The sequence below is a fragment of the Meleagris gallopavo genome, chromosome 4 (genome assembly GCF_905368555.1).
Source record: "Meleagris gallopavo chromosome 4, MGAL_WU_HG_1.1, whole genome shotgun sequence".
NCBI lineage: Eukaryota > Metazoa > Chordata > Aves > Galliformes > Phasianidae > Meleagris > Meleagris gallopavo.
Window position 1 is genome coordinate 68918069 of NC_139407.1, and position 20033 is coordinate 68938101.

At 44.3% G+C, this 20033-nt stretch overlaps 1 protein-coding gene across 2 annotated transcripts in view; it reads right to left on the minus strand.

Annotated features, from left to right (window-relative positions):
• GFRA4 (GDNF family receptor alpha 4) overlaps window positions 1-20033 on the minus strand; it is a 70160-nt gene that overhangs the window by 12740 nt on the left and 37387 nt on the right. The window contains exons 2-3 of one of the 2 annotated variants that reach the window (XM_085223757.1): window positions 3581-3868; window positions 649-729 (exon numbers count right to left, since the gene is read on the minus strand). In XM_085223757.1, coding sequence (XP_085079883.1) covers window positions 649-729; window positions 3581-3868 — 369 coding nt within the window. The remainder of the gene's footprint in view (window positions 1-648; window positions 730-3580; window positions 3869-20033) is intronic. The other variant, XM_010710569.3, reaches the window with a different exon arrangement.

Consider the following 20033-nt stretch of genomic DNA (forward strand, 5'->3'; position numbering starts at 1 on the left):
GATGGCTAAAAGCTAAAAAGCTACAGCACTGACCTTTTAGCTGCTGAGCCAAGGGTTCATGCCCTCAAGGAGGTTAAAAAGTAGGGCAGCTTTGCTCGTGTTATTAAGGGGATTACATGATTCAGAGCAGAACACAAGCTTGAGTCCACAGGCTGGCCTCAGGGCGTGGGGTTAGAGGTTGCAATTGGGATCAAGTCAGTAGGTTGGACTACTGACCTTTTTGCCTTTGGGGTATCTGACCTGTGATTGATGAGGAAGCACCTTCTAGTCCCTAATGGCAAGCAACCATCCAGTGCTCATCTGGGTTTCTGCATTGCACAGGTGATACACCTGCTATGGAGAATCAGCCCACAGATGATGGCTCATCACAAGAGGCCTTCCTACTTTGCCCTTCAGCCCCAACCCTTCAGAATGGGCATTTAAAAAACAAAATGATAAAAATTGCAAGTGTTTCTTCAGGGGACAGGATTTGTAGGCACAGGATTTGTAGGAAGGTCCTTGAAAAAAAATGGTTTCAAGACTTTAGCTCTGCAATTCTTTGTAAAGAGACCATGAGAGACCACGGAGGACTGCCTCCTCCTTAGCACTTGACAGCCAGTTCTCCCACTTTGAACCAGCCGGTGTAAGAGCATCTTCTCAGCCACCTACCTGCAGTGATGGAGGCCAGCCGGACGTAATCAAAGCCCCTGATGAATGGCTCATAAGGAGAACTTTCCAGCACATTCATGCCTGGTGTGAAAAGAGCATCTGGTGAGAAGGCAGCAGAAGAGCCTGAGATGTACAAGGCTCAACAGTTGTAGCACACATTAGCTTGGTTAGTCCAAGAATAACTGTGCTCTAAAGGTCATAAGTAAATAGATAGTCAAGGTCACAGCAACTGTTGGGATCATATCCTTAGAGAAGAGAACAGAATGCAGCTAGGTTTTAAAAATATATCATAACTATGGACTAGATCAACACCTCTGAGAAGAGCTGAGTTGCAACCTTGTATAGTTCAAGTCCTGGGCCCCTTTCTGAGATTGCCACTGAGGACACCAGATTGTAACACAAGCTCTTGCTTATGGACAGAGCTCATACTGTCATAGAGTCAGAGAATCATTAAGGTTGGAAAAGACCTCTTAGGAACAGCATTCCGACCCACCCCTAGCATATATACCAACCACATCCCTCAGTGCTGCATCTCCATGATTCTGGAACACCTCTGGGGATGGTGACCCCACCATTCCCTGGGCAGCCTGTGCCAATGCCTGACCACTCTTTCAGAGAAGGAACATCTCCTAATACACAACCTGACCCTCCTTGGCACAACTTGGAGAATCACCTCTTCTCCTGTTGCCTACATGCAATGGTGTTTCCAACACCGTTCTTATATATTTTTATATCCCTCCTTTGTTCAGTGGTCCTCATCTCTTCCTAGGATGCAAGTAGGGCAACATTTCATTTTCGTATTTATTAACACCTCTTCTTGCCTACAGCCCCTTCTTGCTTGGCACTGAGCTAATGACCCACAACTCCCGCAGACACTTCCCCTCTTCATTTTTAAGTCACTGGGAAGCTAATTTCATTCAATTGGTGCTTCCCTTTCATCCGTTCAATGGTCTGTAATGCCCCGTCACCCTGATAGATACTACAGAATATTACTGAAGCAAACAGCTCGGTATCATTTTTTTTTATTAGACATTTAGATGGATATGGACAGCAGCAGCAGATGTACTGGCTGGGATAAAAGGACTATCAAACCTCTTGCTCTGGGCATATGCTGATCACCAGCTGCGGTCAGGAAGAAATGGCTCCCAGGGTACACAGCACTGTGCAATCACCACAGGTGCATTACAAGGCAGCTTTACACCTTCATTGAAATATCTTGCATCGTTACTGACTGGAGAGGGGCCCATTTGTATGTTCCAGCATAGCAGTTTTATGTCCTGGTGATATAGCACCTTATCAGAGAATTGTTATCGGGTTGTCATCATGTTATTGTGTCTCCAAATGGGAAGGTGGCTAAACACAGGCACACACAAGAGAAGCTGAGTAAATAGTACGCTTTATAAATTCCCTGAGCACACACTTCCACAATTGATTTTATAAGAGGGCTTCTAGGAAGCTTTTTACAGCCTCCTGGGTACGTATGACTGAAAGACAAAGCTCTACAAGGAGCACGTAGATTGGCTTCCTTTCTCAGTCAATTAAACATGTGTAAGGACTCTGAAACACGTGACTATTATGAAATATATTTCCCCCAGGAAATTAAGGTAAGGAAATCAAAGGCTTGAAAGTGTGAATCTGCAATGCAAGTGAGCTTGATGCTTGCAAAAATGCAGGGCTCAGAAGATGACACCAGAGAAGTAGGGCAGTCTCTTCAATAACCCATCCACAAGAGAAGGTCTGAAGCTGCTGGACCAACATCCCACCCAGCCTGGCCTGCATCCATCTGGAGATGCACACCTGGCCCTTGTCCACTCCCAGTTCTCCCTGCCATCCTCTCCCTGCTCTTCCAGCAGTGGGAATCCTCCTGGCATCGCTGTCCTGCACACGTACATTACTTCAGACCAGTTGTTACCCAAACCTTCTGCTCTTCCCCACCTTCTTCACTTGGTAATTAGGGGAAAGATCAGATCCTGGGTGGTGCCGGGGCCTCTTATTTCCCCAGTCAGTACGTATCACCACGCTCTGTGCTCTGCAAGCTGCACTACCATAGAATCATAGAATGGCCTGGGTTGAAGAGGACCACAACGATCATCTGGTTTCAACCCCACTGGTACGTGCAGGGTCACCAGCCACCAGACCAGGCTGCCCAGAACCACAACTTTCACTATTTGAAAGCTTTCTGAGAACTTGATCAAGCAGTTCCTATTCTGTCAAGCCAGTGCTTTATGATCTTCATCCTCTTTGTTCTGCTTGACCTTTTGGCCTGTCACCCCTGCACCTTTCCTTCCAGCTTTCAGCCAGCAGTGTTTTATTAATCTATTTCGCAGCCTATGGTTGGAAGGTTCTGTTTTATTCCCCATTTTAATTTTCATGGTGCATAAAATACTCACCAGCCTGACAACGAAGAGTTATGACCACAGAGGTGCAATTTTATGATGACTCTTAAAAAACGTCAAAATCCAAACTTACTAAACACCAGCTCTGGGAACTCTTTAAATTCCAACTTGATGTCACCAGCCCCAAATCTTCACTAACCCAAAGACACCCGTGCACTTGAGATCCTCCAAGAGAGTGATTTGTTTTAAATTTACACCATTTTTTTTCTTCAGTGCACAAACTTTTCTGTAAAATACGCAGCTTCAGGGCTTGGCTAGCATACTTCTATTTACACACAAAACATACCATGCATTTCTCCAGAGAATATCTCAAGGTATACTGGGAACATCATAAAAAAGAAGACAACATACAAAAAGAAAGGAGATGTCTCAAGCTTTCAGGATATCTTCCTAAAAATGCCAATACTGTGAGGCATCATAGGTCCTGAGATGGAACAGGGTATGAAACGTATGACCTTCATCACACTGACTTTATGTTGGAGAGCTCTATAGAGGGACTTAGCTTTTGGGAAAACCATAAGAAAAGAGCACCGTACCCAACTGACCTTCCATCAGCGTGTGGTGGATGCTCCAGTAGACACTCAAGCAATGCTTCTCCTTTTTCATGCCTCGCTTGCACTTGCAGCCGTAGAGCTGGCTGGAGAGCAGAGCAGTCACTGTGCTCCTGCACTGGTTCTTGGCATCGGGGCCCAGCTTGTTGGCTCCATTGCCTGCGATGCATTGCCGGAGAGTCCTGAATTTGGAGCTGCAGATGGGGTCGTTGGTGCAGGATTCACCTGCCTGAAGGCAGTCCCTGCTTGAGCTGACAGCTTCCGCCATACCTTCTGCAAGAAAACCAAAGGAGGGATGTGAGGCTGATGGAGAAACCCTAGGTGGGAAATGAGTTGTGTATCCCATGAGATGGACCGGGCTGGGATGTCCACCTTCAGATACGAAGGTGGAAATCAGCCACATCGCCACTCACTCCACAAGCAAATACTTTGCTTCTGAAGTTCTTAAGCAGGCAGATCTCTGCCCAGGGTATCAGCTGGAGGATTTAAATGTCCAGGCTCACCATTCCTACTCAGAAATTGCACCATGGTGGGGCTGAAATGGTCTAGATGATGAAGAGCCCCTGCTTCCTACACCTCTCACTGAGGAGCTAGATGGAGAAACCACCTCCATCCTTGAGACCAGGGCCTTCCTGATTTGAGAGAGTGGCTCCAGACGGGGTCAACCTGGAAGCCAGATTGTACATGCTCGTCCTATCCCATGTGCAGCATAGAAAGCTCTCCAAGGCCTTCTCCCCCCTCACTTCTCTATCTCATCTCTGCTAACTGACATTAACAGAACCCATTCTTGTTGAACACTCCACTCTCTTCTCCTTGCACAAAATCTAATCTTGCTCACACCCTCCATGAAGGTCTGAGTTGCTCTGTGGGGGGTATTTTGACAAGGAGCCAGCCCAGTGTGTCCCAGGAGTTGGCCCTTGTTTGCTGTCACCACCTTCCCAGGAATCCCACTGTTTTGTCTTGCCTTTTGCCAAATGCCTACAAATTCCCCTCAGAGTTACTTGTGAAAATACTAAATGCTCTGTTCCCCATGCTGCAAGGACGGAGAAAAGCACTGGAGGAAGGAGTCATTGCTACATGCACACCAATAAATTAAACACCACCAGCAAGGTTTGGTGATGCCATATCCTCATGGCCCGGAGCAGACCATTGCAATGCTATTAAATGCTCTTCCTCTCTACAGCAGGATGGCCACATCCAGAGTGACTCCAGGGGATGGGACCTGTGCAATGGCATGCCAAGGCCATGAGGGACACGGTGGAGAGAAAACAGGATAACTGTGCTCCTTCCAGTTGGTATGGAGCTCTGGAGCACGTCGATACAGGTCAAGGATGGTTGCACCATGACTTTGTGGGAGTGCTGAAGATGGAAACCTGGTTTATGAGAGGGAAGGTTCAGTCTCCATGTCTACAATGTATTTTCTGATTCTGCTGTACTATAAAAACAGAAACTGCTTCTATGACCTTGAAGGAGGACTTCTCAAACAACTCTCAGAGGAACTCCTTGTCCCCAACAATCCAGTCTCCCTCTGGATGGGAACACATTACAGCTTCACTGGGCAGACGAGGTGGGGGGAATCTTCTCATTTTTGAACCCTTGCAGAGTGAGAGCCAACTCAGACATTACAGAAATCTCTCCAAGGAAAAATGTGGGTCCAACATTCCCATCTCCGAGGTCTTCATCAGATCTGCCCTTTCTCCAAGAGTCCATTGATTTCTCCAGAGTTCTTTTGTCCTCCTTCCACCTGCTACCTTCCAGGTCATGAATTTCTGCTCCTGCCTCTGCTACTCTCCCCATGCATGTAGAGCCCATTGCAGCCATTCCCTCTATCCCTCCTCCCTTGGCAGTAGCAGGGCATTTGCTTAGAAGGAGCTGCTTCTATCACTCTTTCTGATTAGAGTAGAAGGTAGCAGCTGGAGCTCAGATATTTCAATTACGTTTATTACAAACTTTGGGTGAACCCACCAGGAGGTTTCTCCTGAAATACCCCAATGGCATCTCAAATGTAAAACCTTTCATCAAACTCCAGACTATTTCAAAGTGCCTCATGGCCAACGTCAGTCTTTCAGTTATCTCAAATCGCACAACACCTCAAATTTGAGTTCCCCTTCCTCTGATTTATTCATAGACCTGGTTTATTTAGCACTCAAGGCTTGCTTGGATCTGCCAAATGTGGAGAGAGAAATTATTTCTAACACATAGAAAACTCTGCCTTGGGCTGTCATATCTTGAAGAACTCAGAACACAAGGAACCAGTTTCCTTGAAATATCATTTGGTCTGCAATTTCTCTGAGATCTATAAAGTGAGCTGGAGCTATAGTCTCTGCCTTCAGAAACTGCTGCATTTTCCATGCGCAATTCTTCTGCACAGAATCTGTTGGGGAAAAAAAGCACTTGACTTAATTTTGCCCTGGCTCTCTCCAAAGGATCTCCTCTGGCCTCCAATAAAGCATGGCAGGTTTTATTCTAGAGGAGATGACTTTGTCAGCGTCATGTCAGCTGCTAGAAAAGTAAGTTAAAATAGAAATTACAGCTCTCCTTTCCCCACTCCTCTATGTGAATGGCAGAAGATACTCCCCAGGATAGTTATAAACACAGCTAGCCCATAAAAGCCATAAAACTCCTTGGGATCTCACTGAATAAATCAAGCAGAATGACCATTTAAGAAATTTATCTGCAAAAATTTTAAGTAAATATATCCTTGCTCGCTACATAGAACAAAGACTGGGGGTGAATATTTACAGCCCGATCCCAAAGCATCAGACACCCTCGTGCAGAGTTTATGGTAGAGGTGTTTGAAGCAACCTTAACTGGAGCGTCACGAATGACCCACTCCATAATCATGTCACTTAAAATCCAAATCATTCAGGGGCTTTTATTGGTAGCAATGTCTTTGCAACTGAGACAACATAACACTGCGTTCTTCTCCTCGCGCTACCCTTGAGAGAGTAATTTTATGCAACATTAAGAGAGCGCCTCTCGGGGAACAAAAAAAAAAACAACCCTGAGATCTATAAAATAGATGGTGCTTCCTAACAGGCAGGGAGAGAGCAGCATCAGGTCTGCTATCCCATGGACAGAGCAGCCTTTCCAGCATCCAGGCTGGATGTGGCTCTGGGCAGCCTGGTCTGCTGGTTGGCGACCCTGCACATAGCAGGAGGGTTGAAACTAGATAATCATTGTCTTCCTTTTCAACCCAGCCCATTCTATGGTTCTATGATTCTATGATTCTTTAGGAATTCACCTTCACAAACACCACTTTACGGATGCTCTGCAGCAGGATTTTCCTCCACCTCTGTCCCCAGCAACTCAGTGGGGGTGGGGATATGTGTGTGGCTTGGGAGTTTTGTGCCTCTGCTTTTCTAATAATGCAACTTCCAGCTCCCTCTGCTCTCTTTAAAAGCCCATTTGTCTGGATTTTTATTCCTCGCTTGCTGCTAATTTCACGCTGTTTACGGTGGGCAGATGGGGTAATGAGTTTATTTTCCCATCCTGTTTGTAGCCGTGCACCACATCTGTTTCGACTCTTGCTTACCTCGGTGACACTGACACAAAGGCACTCCTAACCTGCAGGGGTAAGAAAAAATCTGACTCTTCCGCTGCCTTCACCTACCTCAAAATGTATTTGGATGGATGTAGAGACCTGACTCTCCTCCAAAGAAAACGTTTCCTTCACCGTGGAAATGCAGCTGTGTTCAGCATACAGAAGTGTGAAGGTGACACTACGTGCCAGCTTGGAAACAGCATACAAATCCTTTTGTATGAGCGTACAACAACTCTGGACCCTGCACTCTGACTTTCTGATCCTTCCTGCAGCAGGATCTGTGTTGTAGATGCTTTAGGAGGCACCACATCACATTGCATCAGAGGTAATGGCCTCCAGTCATGCACCAGGATGCACAGGTTGGGTATTAGGAAACATCTGTTTTTGGAAAGAGTGGTCTGGCACTGCCACAGCTGCCCAGGGAGTGGAGGGGTCACAGTCCCTGGAGATGATCAAGAATCATAGAGATGTTGCACTGAGGGATGTGATCAGTGGGCATGGTGGGATGGGTTGGGGATGGACGTGGGGATCTCTGAGGTCTTTTCCAACCTGAATGATTCTACAATTCATGGTGCTGTTCAACCTAGGGCTTTGGCACACCTCCCCGTCCCCTCCAGATTTTGGATATTTTAGGTGTGAATCCATGCACAGTACTAGGAAGTGATGAACACTGTTATTATTTCCCTGACAAGCTGTTGACTCCAGATCTTTTTTTTTTTTTTTTTTTTTTTTTTTTTGCATGGTTTGTTGCTTAGAGGAGAACAGCCATCTGAAATCTCCTGTAGAGCAGCAGAAATGGTTTATGGCCCGTTTAGGTTAGTTGGATGTCTTTTACGTAGTTCTTCCTAAGTCAGGCCTGCCAAATCTTGCACAATGAGCACGAATAGTGCACAGAAAGCTCCTGCTCAGGCTAAATCTCCTGTGCTCACCCATCCTCTTTGCTATGGGGCACACTCCTGCTTTGCCACATCCTTTCCCTGCCAGAGCACGGATGTTGGTGCTTGGTAATAGGCAACTGCCTGATAACCAACGACTGTCTGCTTACCCAGAGCTGTTGGAAATAAGTTGTTACTCACATTTTTTCCTGGAGCAAGAAATGATGGCTAAGGGAGTACAGAAGAAATAGTCATAATATTTCCCATGTATCCATGAGCCAATAATGATGTGCACAGGTGACTAACACTGGCAGTCACTCTTTAACCTTGTTTAGACTGTGTTTCCATACCCAGATTTTACAGTCAAGTGCTCAGTGTCACCTAAGCAGCAAGCCTTCATATGCAGAATTAATTTCCCATCTACTGTTGAAATAGCTGCAGAATGTGCAGTGGACTGCCTTCCTTGCAAGCACATGGTTTGGAGGCACATACCACTACCTGCATACCTTAGATTTTCTCCAAGAGAGGAAGAAGCTGTGGCTCTCAGGTGTCCCTCTCTCCAAGGCCCAATTTGGGGCACTTAGGAATGTCTGGGGCATGTCAGAGTGGAAATGCCACTGGAATTTGGCTGTCTGCATTACTCTTTTGTGCATTTACTTGGCCTTGTGTTGCTGGACAAAAACACTATATCATGCCTGAACTGGAAATGTTGATGATCCTTCCCCCAGATCTGTCAGAGAAAAGCCCTACCAGGAGATCCCCCATGCCCTGTCCAGAACTCACAGCTGTCATCCAGATTTCACAGTGCCCTGCAAAGCCCTTTGGGATGCTGTTTTGCTGAATTAGATCAGAGCAGCTCATGCAGGGAAGATGTCAGCATTCATTGCTATCAACTCTCTGTGGAATTGGATGGGTTTACAAACATTACATACACAGAATGAAATCCCCCAATGCAAAATGATCTTCTTTTGCTAGCAGATCTTCCTGGTCAGTGTTGGGCTGGGGGAATTTGCTGAGAACATCTCAGGAATGCAATGTTTGAGACTGGCAAAGCAATGCCAGAAAGTTTGAGCCCGCAACAAGCTACGTGTCTTCAGCAGGCATCATAATGTGCTTGGCTGATTCTTTGTACCTAAATCTCTGACCTTTCTCCCCTCTTGCTAAGATTACTAGCAATTTTTATCAATATTGGCTTGATGCATTCAAGCAGGACTTTAAAGGCATTTGGGATATACAAATAAATGTGATAACATTCACTAAGAGGTGCCTCCTTCTTTAATAGTTGATCCAGGTGGAAGATAATTTACTCACTGAAAAGAATCAAAACAAAAAGAAACCTCATTCATCCGTTCTGTCTTCCTGTTGTAGAATACATCTCACCTTGACACCTTTAGAGAAGCCTAAAACTTTAGACATGATGACAGGGAATTTATTAAGCAAGCCATCCTACCCACCTCTTGGCGTGATGGATCTGCACAAGTCTGATGATGAGGACATGGTATTGGTGGGCTATTCTCTGCCCCATGGGGACTCCCTAAGGCTGCAAAGTGAGAGTGAAATGTGTTGACCATAAATGTTAAATGGAAGCAAGAATCACTCAAGGAGGGCATGACAAGTTGGGTTTTAGACATGAACATTCGGAAATGGACTCAACAATCCCAAATTCGTCTTTGGTCGTCCTTCTCATTCATAGCTCCTTTAGCCATTTACCAGGAGGCAAGTGTCACTATGACTTTGCTGAAGGTTGGAAAGGTGAAGCAATTTATTTGTCACTTACCAAGCTAGTCATTAGAATTTGACTGAGAGAAAGAAATGAAACAAAACAACACAACAGCAGCAAACCAACCGTGAGTTGGGACATTAGTTGCCAGATTGTGTCTGCAAACTTTAAGGCTGGAAGAAAGCCCTTAGCCCTTTGAATGCCTGTAGTCTGGCAAAGTCACATCATGCTTTCATTAGCCTGAAGGAGAAAAAAAATTCTTCCTGAAAACTCTCATGATAACTTGGAGTGAAGCCTCGCTAGTTATCATTATTCCCCTACACTAGCACATCCTTTCTGACAAGCCTTTGTTTTGTAAAGATGCCTCTGGAAAGCCCCATCCTACACAGTTGACTCAGCCAGACTAATCACCGACTCAGCTATAAACAATGCTTTTACAAAACGAAGATGCAAATCAAGCCATCATGCTCAGTGCATGACCTGGTTGCAAAGAGTTGCATACCTGACCTAAGTAAGATTCATCCATCTCACCTGAATGGATTTGAGCTTAAAGGATTTGAGCACCAGCTTGTCTCCTGTGCTTCTTTTCCCCTTCTGAGCTGCCACATTCCTCATCTAGAGGTCTCCCAGTGTCCTGGGCATGGCTCAGACATTTGATACCTGATTTTGGTGACAAGATGAATATTTGCCCAAAATATGAAGGTGAACAAGGCCTTTCATTGCACAACTTCAAGGCCGATATTTGTCCTGTTGAAAGCACATCCCAAAGAAAGTGACTCATGAAGAACATCAAGAATTCTTCAGCAAGAATTATCTTTATTCTTCCTATTATTCTGATCCCAGGGAGGCATCGTTGGCATCCCGTATCAAAGAGAGGAATTACTTGCATATTTTCTTGGAGACATGGCACAGTGAGGCAAATTTAGAGAGTATTGCTCATACCTAGCATTTATTCAGTCAAAAAATGCAGCTGATGGGAACATATATGGACTGCAGAGCTGAGGCACTAAGTGTATTGCTTTGTATGTGTATTTATTGCTGGCATTTTAAAGTAACTCTTACTGGCATATCAAAATACCTCCAGTGAAAGCTGCCATTGAAAGAGGAGTCATTATCACCTCAATTGGCACTGTATTCGGATGAAGTGAAGTGATCTAAAAAGGAGAGCAATTGCTTGTAATGTTCCACATGCTGGTGACTTCCATTTGCCTCGTCCAGCACTGTGAGATTTTCTCTTCTCCTTTGACATCCTTGAGAAGAAGAGTGTGTGACATGTTAGAGTTCTCTTGTGCAATGGTGAAAGCAACAGTCCTGACAAGGTGCTTCTCTAAGGGAGATGTGGTTACAGCAGCCCCACAGATAGAGATCTATCCCTCACTGGAGAGAGGAGGATGTTATTAAACATGTGACAAAAAGGGGCAATTTAAGACAGGAAGCAGGAGATTAAAAAAAAAAAACAAACAACAGTTACAGTTGCATAGGTGATGACTTGATTTTTGACACCATCTGGAAGACAATGACCAAGTCAGATGTTGGGGTTGGCACACAGAGAGGAAACAAAAAGTCTCTGTGTCTGCAAGCACATGTAGGAGGCACATGTTAAAGCTGGCATAATTCTACGCATCATAGAATCACAGAATCATAGAGTCATTAAGGTTGGAAAAGACTTCTAAGATCCCGAAGTCCAACCCCAACCCATCCCACCATGCCCACTGACCGTGTCTCTAAGTGCCACATCTCCTGAACACCTCCGGGGATGGTGACCCCACCATTCCCTGGGCAGCTGTGCCAGTGCCTGACTGCTCTTTCAGAGAGGAAATTGTTCCTCATATCCAACCTGAAGCTTCCCTGAAAATAGAAACAGTCAAAGACAAATGGAGGCCTACACATGGGAGAGCTAAGAGAGCTGAGGGGTATTTTAATCAAAGTGACATCAGCAACGTGCTTGCTGCTTACAATACTCTCCCCCACGCAAATTCCATGCAAAAGTTCATTACCAGTAATTGCCTTGGAGCTGATTTTCCCAACTTTAGAGGAAATAAAGCGCTATGTGCACCACTTATTAGTACAGGCATTTATCTGATACTTGAAATGGCTCTTCTCAAGAGAAAGTAGTGATCAGTCTGTCTCTTACCCACAGGCACTGGGCTATGAGACTCCAAAAGAGCTTAGTACTGCAGTATTTGAGGGTCCTCAAATGTCCAGAGCTGTAGCAAGATATGCATTTGAAATGTTACCCACATGTCACTAGGAGATTGGATAACATGCTGTTGATATGTTTTCATTGTCTTTCCTAGATTAACCTGAACGTAAACACTTTAGAAGTCCTCCCCTTCTGCAAACAGAACTTTTCCTCAATTACGGTCAATTGCCACTTGAACAGCATTCAGGGGTTATTGACTACAGAGCCTGTAGAAAGTGAACTCCTCTGCTTTCATTTGATTTTTGTCCATATATTTTCGTCCATCTATTTATCTCTCTATGTGCCTCAAGATCAGATCAGCTTCTCAGCCCAGATTTGAATAAGTCGAATGCTCGGCTTTCTGAGCAGAATTCCAGCTAGTGCCTTAAAGGCTGTCTTGTGCCCACCAGAATGAGATACAGATCTCTTTCAGAGCCTGGAAGAGTTTTATACACACATGTAAGTATATATATATGTAGTTTTAAACCCCCTTAACTCTACTTTTCTTCAAGTCATTTGACTAAATGTTCTGATATTTGCCAACTCTTGCAATGCTCAACCAATACGTATGGAGTTTTGCAGGACTTTTGTTTCTAAGAGCCCATATTTGCCAAATTAAAGGTTTATTTTTTTTTTTTCCTACAAGATACCCAAATAGAATGTTCTCCAATGTGAACACTGGGATAGGCTCCCCAAGGAAGTGCTCATGGCACAAAGCCTGCTGAAGTGTTTGTACAACGCTCTCAGACATAGGGTTTAATTTTTAGGTAGTTCTGTGTGTAGCCATTGGACTCAAAGGGACTTTGTGAGTCCCTTCCAACTCAGGTTATTCAACGCTTCTGTAATGCAGTCTCAGCATAGGCTGAATACTGAAACAGGTCCACTATATCTGAGCCATCACCTCTGTTTTTTCCTCTTTGAGGTAGGAATTGTTGACAGGTTTTGTACTTCTTCAGCTCTGTGTTCATTGGAGGCCACTGCAATGCATTTCTTGAGACATTTTCAATAAAATACATCAGGCTGTAATATTTGTGGCACTACTAATTTTTGTGCCCATACGCTACGATATGACATACAGACAGCTCTGACTTGAATTGATATGTTACTCCCAAGCCTTCTTCCAGTGGCAGTGTTATTTTCTGGCCATATGGCTCATCTCCAGGTGACATGGCTTGCCAAAACTCAGGTGCTTGCTTTCTTCTTTGTCTTTCAGAACTCCCTGTTCAGGCTGGCAAGCCTGTTTCATTTTGAGTCCTTCTGCATAAGAGCCCAGGAAGAAGAACCATAATCTCCTTTTCCTACAGGAGCCAAACTCTGCAAATCTTTCTTATCACCTGTTAAAGCAGCATATCTGCAATAGCCTGGCTTGGGTCAGAATCTGTATACACTTACACTTTTCCCCAAATATCTCACATTTCTGATTTTAAATTAGATTTCTCCTGCCATGTCCTTTTTTTGTAACCCATTTCAGGGTCAGGAAACATTTCTTTTGTTGTCTTCCTCTTTCAGCATATCATCAATGTGTATTGCAGTGTCCTCATTTCCTTCAAATGACTCTTGCACTTTCCTGTCAAAAACCTCAGGAGCAAGTTAAAACCCAGGGGGAACTCCACTCAAGCAATAGCTCCCATCAAGGGCATTGGAAACGCAGACTCTCAGCATCTTCTCGGTCAGGGCAATTTGCGAGGACCCAAGAGGGCAGCTAACAGCATAAAAGAAAACACATCTCCAGTCATTGTCTTGAAAACATCCCCCCGGCAAGCAAAGGAAAATATTTTCTCTAAATATTCCTATTGAGTTCTTTGGGATCTGAGGGGCTTGTCCTTCTTTCCTACCGTTCCCGGGGGCAGGCACACTGCAGTAGCTTCTATTTTTAAAACCAATACCCAGTGTTAGCAGATAGCCCAAGCCCTTTTAATTTCTGTCTCATGAACAGACGAGCATTTCTGCAGGCTGCAGCACTGAGTGCTTGGAATCTGAGAGCACACATTTCTACGCCTTGTTCTCTATTGGCATTGAAGACATCACAGTATTGTTGTGTTTTTCCTTTTTTTTATTATTATGGTTTTGTCTATTTATTTTTCCAACCCGGTTCATTCTTTCAGTTACCATGCTTCCAAGTCATAACCTCACCCACTTCTGGATTGTCACCAGGGTGAATTTTATTTTTTAGTTTAATAAGATTTTACCTTAAGTCTGCATGTACCAACCTCAAGAGGTGGCAGATAAGTAACATTTTTAGCTTTCCAATCCTTATCAAGAATGTGGTTCCAAAGGAGTGGGCAAGAACAAAGAAACACCTTTTTTATGGAAGCAGAAGAAGGAACAAGGTGAAGTATGGACCAGCCAGATGAATAAGAATGGCCAGAAGGGTGACACAGTATGATTTTACTTTGGCATTTGGCAGTAGTCCATGTGATGTACCTATAAGAATGGCTCCTGTGCAATCATGGTAAAATGGGTGCTTGTGAGCACTGTGCTCAAAAAGAAATGGCACATTTTCAGACTAGAAGGTCTTCTAGGGTCTATTCTGAGTCTGGCACTGTTCAATATTCTCATAATGACTCCGATGATGGAATAGAGAATAGATTTATGTAATTTGTGCCTGACAGAAGACAAGAAGGGGGTCACAAGCAATGAGCAGGACAAGACTGGAATTCAAAATGATCTCAGTTCGTTGAAGGCAGTGTTTGAAATCAGGAGGATGACGTTGAACAAAAGCAGAAGCAACACTGGGCAGGGCAATACAAGAGGACAGGAGGGAGAAGTCCAGCAGCAGGGGAGACGTGGCCATGGGGCGGGAAGTGGCCAAGGGATGAAAAAGGAAATGCAGAAGCATGCATATAAGAAAACACAAGTTCTGGGACACAAATGCATACCATGGAATCACAGAATCACAGAATCTTAAAATGGGTTGTGTTGGAAGGGACTTTCTCCACTGCAGTGAGCTTTAGCTGGAGTTCAGGTCCAGCTCTTTGGCTGAACAGCAAGTGTTAAGGAAGATGAAAGAGATCTCAGTGGAATTTAATGATATTTACAAGTTTGTTTTTGCAGGCCTGACTTGTGAGGAAAGGCTGAAAGAACTGGGTTTGTTTAGTTTAGGAAGATGGCTGTGAAGAAACACTTGCATATGTAAACAAGAAGCAGATAGTGATAGATAGATCTCCGCCGTTGTGGGATGTATGATGAGAAGTAATTTTGAGTTAAATGTCTGGCAAGGGAGATTCAGTTAGATATTAAGAAAAATGTTATATGGGAAGTTAAAAAGTGGAACAGATTCAATCCCCAGCAGTGGAATCACTTACAGAAGCAATTGCCAGGAATGGCTCCTGCATCTTCCCTCTCTGTTGGAGCAGAAACTGTGTATGCGCCTTCCTGAGTTCCATCCTTGCTCCAAGTTCCTATGACCCCATCCAATAGTGGTTTTGGAAGATCCTGGGGCTGGAAGCCCTTGTGAAGTGAGAACAATTGGCTCAAAACTAAAGAAACCATGCTGGAGTGAGACCCAAATGAAAGATGAATCATAGAATGGATTGGGTTGGAAGGGACCTCAAGGATCGTCACGCTCCAGTCCCCAGCAACCTCATGAACAAAGTCCATGTGAATTCTCTCACAGTTAAACTGTTGTTAGTAATAACTTCAGTGAAGTAATTGAGATGAAGGCTTGTGAAACTGAAGGCAAGAAGCCTTTCCAACGTTAATGATCCTATGATTCAGATCCAGGAGTACTTCTGCCATGTTCAGCAATAGGTATATCCAATATTCCCCAGGTTCAGCAATCCAACTTTGTAACAAAAGGAGCAGCTCTTCCCTGCTTTACCAGGCAGTAGCACAGCTCCTGAAGCTTTGTATTTGGACACTGGCTACTACCAAACACTGACACTACCACCAATCACTGACACTACCACCAAAGCAGCAGAAAGATGGCTGGCATTTGTTTTACGATGAACATTTTTGCACCTGCTGGTGCTCTGTGATCTCCTTTGCCAGAGAGCTGAGGGAATGAAGGGCAAGCTGAGCCCAGTAGTTCCCTCTGCACCCTCCATCTCTGCAGGCCTGATCTGAAAGCAGAGCACGTAGCATCCCCTTGTGCACTCCTGCCAATAGCATAACAAGTGCAATGCCTTCAAAGGCAGAGGACTCAGTACATGAAGTTCAGTAAGCTTTCCAAGGGAGCCACGATGCCCACTGAATCAAACAATCCTAAAAGCATGTCAACGTTGCTGGTTCATCAGGGACCAGGACAATTTCCAGGTTACCATTCACACAGTAGAGAAACAAAGAGAAAACTGGATTTTCTTTTTTTGATCTCTGTCACTTTTTGGACCTGCGATGTCGAGTTTGACCTAATGCTAGGCTAACAGCAGTTAGCAAAATGGAACAGTGTTAGCACCATGCCTTCATTAGGTTCAACACACTCTTTTCTATCCTATACATCAAGACATCTAACAAAGCACTGAAAAAATTTCCCACCCTGTCTAGCTTGCAAAATACAAGAGCATCTAAGATGGACTGCACAAACCTGGAACATTCATTTCTAAGAAGTGAATCTCCCCCATTTTTAAAGGGTCATTTATCAGTGAACTCCCTTCTTAATGTGCCTCTTTAAAACACTGTAATGACAGCGCGTTCTGCATCGCACTGTCATGATAGAGAACCCAGCCATATGTCAAGCAGCAAACTGTGACCCCTTTTTCTGTGATTAAGTTCATTTTTGTTCTATCCACTTTTTTCTTTGTACATGATTAACTAGTGAATAAAAAGGTTCTCTTTTTTATTTTTCTTTGCAAGGGCTGAAGCAGTTTTAATCATATATAATTCAACACTTGCTATGTGATTTGCATTCCCTGCTTTAAGATGAATTTGGCACTAAACAACCTCTCAATTATACTCCCCTGTCTCTGTTTTCTCTGGAAGTCACAAAATCCATTCAAACAAAAGCTAGCCCCTCAACCCCCCCTCCCCCGAAGTTTTATGAAGATGAATGATGATTAAAATCAAGGAACAGAGATCCTTGTCCTGACTTTACGAAACCACAGGGTTCCAAAATATATCCTCCAGTGGCGCTTTTCCAGGCAACCTTAGGTTCAAAGACAAAATTGTGTATATTCCTGTATCAGTCCAGGTCATTGCACCCATCTATCATCCTTTCTTCTCGTGCCCAGACTACTTTTTTTCGCTTCTGACAAGAGAAGTTAAACTTGAAGGCTGTAGTTTGCAAGCCTGAAATGTAACTGAGGCTGAATAAGGCAGAAACTGAGATTAGAGAAGGAAGCCAAGCTGGAAAAATAGGAGAAACTTCTGTCTGAAGAGGAAAAAAAGAGAAAAAGAAGTGAGAAATGATCAGCGACGAAGGATTTAGGTATGTGGCAATATATACAACTTGATATAGATGTATGTCTCCATTTAAGTAGACACTATCTAAATACACATCTTCCTGCCCAGGGAAGTGGTGGAGTCTTCCACCACCATCCAGGGATTCCACCATCCCTGGAGGTTTCCAAGAGAAGAGTAGATCATAGAACCATAGAATTGCTCAGGTTGGAAAAGACCTTAAAGATCACCGAGTCCAACCACAACCTGACCATACTACCCTAACTCTAACAACCTTCTGCTAAATCGTGTCCCTGAGCACCACATCCAAACAGTTTTTAAACACATCCAGGAATGGTGACTCAACCACCTCCTTGGGTATCCTATTCCAGTGCTTAACAACCCTTTTTGTAAAGAAGTTTTTCCTGATATCCAATAAACTTACCCTGGTGCAACTTAAGGCCATTCCCCCTCATCTTGTCACCTGTCACCAATGAGAAGTGACCAACCCTGCTCTCACTGCAATCACCTTTCAGATACTGGAAGAGAGCAATAAGGTCTCCCCTCAGCTTTCTTTTCCCCAGACTGAACAGCCCCAGTTCCTTCAGTCTCTCCTCATAGGCCATATTCTCCAAGCCCTTCCCCAGCCTTGTTGGTCTTTTGGACCTGCTCCAGCACCTCCATGGCCTTTCTGTACTGAGGTGCCCAAAACTGAACACAGTACTCGAGGTGAGGCCTCACCAGTGCCGAGTACAGGGGCAGGATGACTTCCCTAGTCCTGCTCACCACTCCATTCCTGATACAAGCTAGTATGCCATTGGCCTTGGGCTCATATTCAGCCAACTGCCCATCAGTACACCAAGGTCTCTTTCCATCTGGAAGCTTTCCAGCCATTCCTCCCCAAGCCTGTAGGGTTGCCTGGAGTTGTTGTGACCAAAATGCAGGACCCGACACTTGGCCCTACTGAAACTCATACAATTAACCTTGGTTCATCAATCCAGTCTATCCAGGTCCCTCTGTAGTGCCTTTCTCCCCTCTGGCAGATCAACACTCCCTCCCAGCTTGGTGTCGTGACCCTACCCATGGCAGGGGAGTTGAAACTAGATGATCATTGTGATCCTTTTCAATCCAGGCCATTCTATGATTCTAGGATATAATTCTGTGATAGAGGATACTGAAGTAATTACTTGCAGTAAAGACACTTCTATGCCTATATTAACTACAGGGAGAGATGAAGGAATCTCACTTAGATGTGATTGCCCCCAAAGGCCAACAAGGCTGAAGGAAAGAGACAGGCAGAAAACACAAGGCTGGACATGGTGGAGGGAAAAAAGAGGCTGTTCTGGAAAAGGAAAAAATAAAGCCATGAGAACCCATACTAAAGCAAGCAAAACTACACATTAAAAGGACATTGATGCTGTAAAATCAAGGATTCAGAAATTGAGACATGCCATGAGTAAAGCAAAAGTGACCTAAATCCACACTTCTCATCCCAAACCAGCACTGCGGTGTAGTCTATACTGATACAGTCCCTTAATAAATCCAGCCTGTGTATTGATACACCTTTCCACACTGGAATGCTTCTTATTACGTGTATCAACATTACTCAGAACATCAGGAGCTGGCTGCAACGTTGGCACAGAGGTGCTATTTCAAGCATCCAACTTGGGTTAATAATCTACCTTTGGTAGAATGCAGGCTTCGTATCTGGAGTGTGGAGTAATATTTGGGGTGCTGCACAAAGCTGTAAGAAACAGCACTGTAAGATCTAAGCAGTTTTGGTAAGACTTTTCAAATATGTCTCATAAAAGGGAGTGTGAAAGATATTTCATCCAGCTAACTGTTAGCAATAAAAGGCATAAATCCAACGTGGAGGCCACAAAACAAGGAAACAGAGAGAAAAAAAATCTTGCCATGTCTCACAGTTGTTCCAAAAACAAGATGTCAGATTGACTTTTGCTACAGATGCTGAGTCAAGGCTCTCGGCAGGAGGCAAATAGAAATGGGCAGATAAAGAAATATGGGGCAGTGTGTTAAAAAATACCATATACAATAAAAGGCAAACATTCATTCGCTATAGAAGAGTGAATCATCCTCTTCCAGTGGAAGAAGATGGGAATCATCTTGCATTCATTTGGTCATTCTCATCCAAGCTATGTATAGTCATGAGTCATGAATAGGACTGCAGATATGACACATTCATAGAATCGTAGAATGGCCTGGGTTGAAAAGGACCACAGTGATCATCTGGTTTCAACCCTCTGCTGTGTGCAGGGTCACCAACCAGCAGACCAGGCTGCCCAGAGCCACATCCAGCCTGGCCTTGAATGCCTGCAGGGTTGGGGCATCCACAACCTCCTTGGGCAACCTGTTCCAGTGCCTCACCACCCTCTGAGTGAAAAACTTCCTCCTAATATCCAACCTAAACCTCCCCTGTCTCAGTTTAAAACCATTCCTCCTTGTCCTATCACTATCTACCCAATCCACTCCTGAGGGAAGTAAGCATATTTCTGATGTAGTAACTGGAAATTGATAATAACGTAGAGCATTAGGTGAGGCATCCATTCAACTCTAGGTAGGCAGGTATATGAAGTTATAGGAGATTAATCCTGGTCAAATGGGAGCAGGATGTTTGCTTGAAGATGCTCTGAAACAAAGTGAGATGGCAGTAAAAATATAAGCCCCAGGTGTCAAACAACCCCATTGTTGGGGGAAGTAGCAAGATGATAAAAGAGGAGACCTCTGGCTTGTGTCAGGAATCAAATAAAGCATTTGGAACCAGATACAAAGAGGCAGAGATTGTC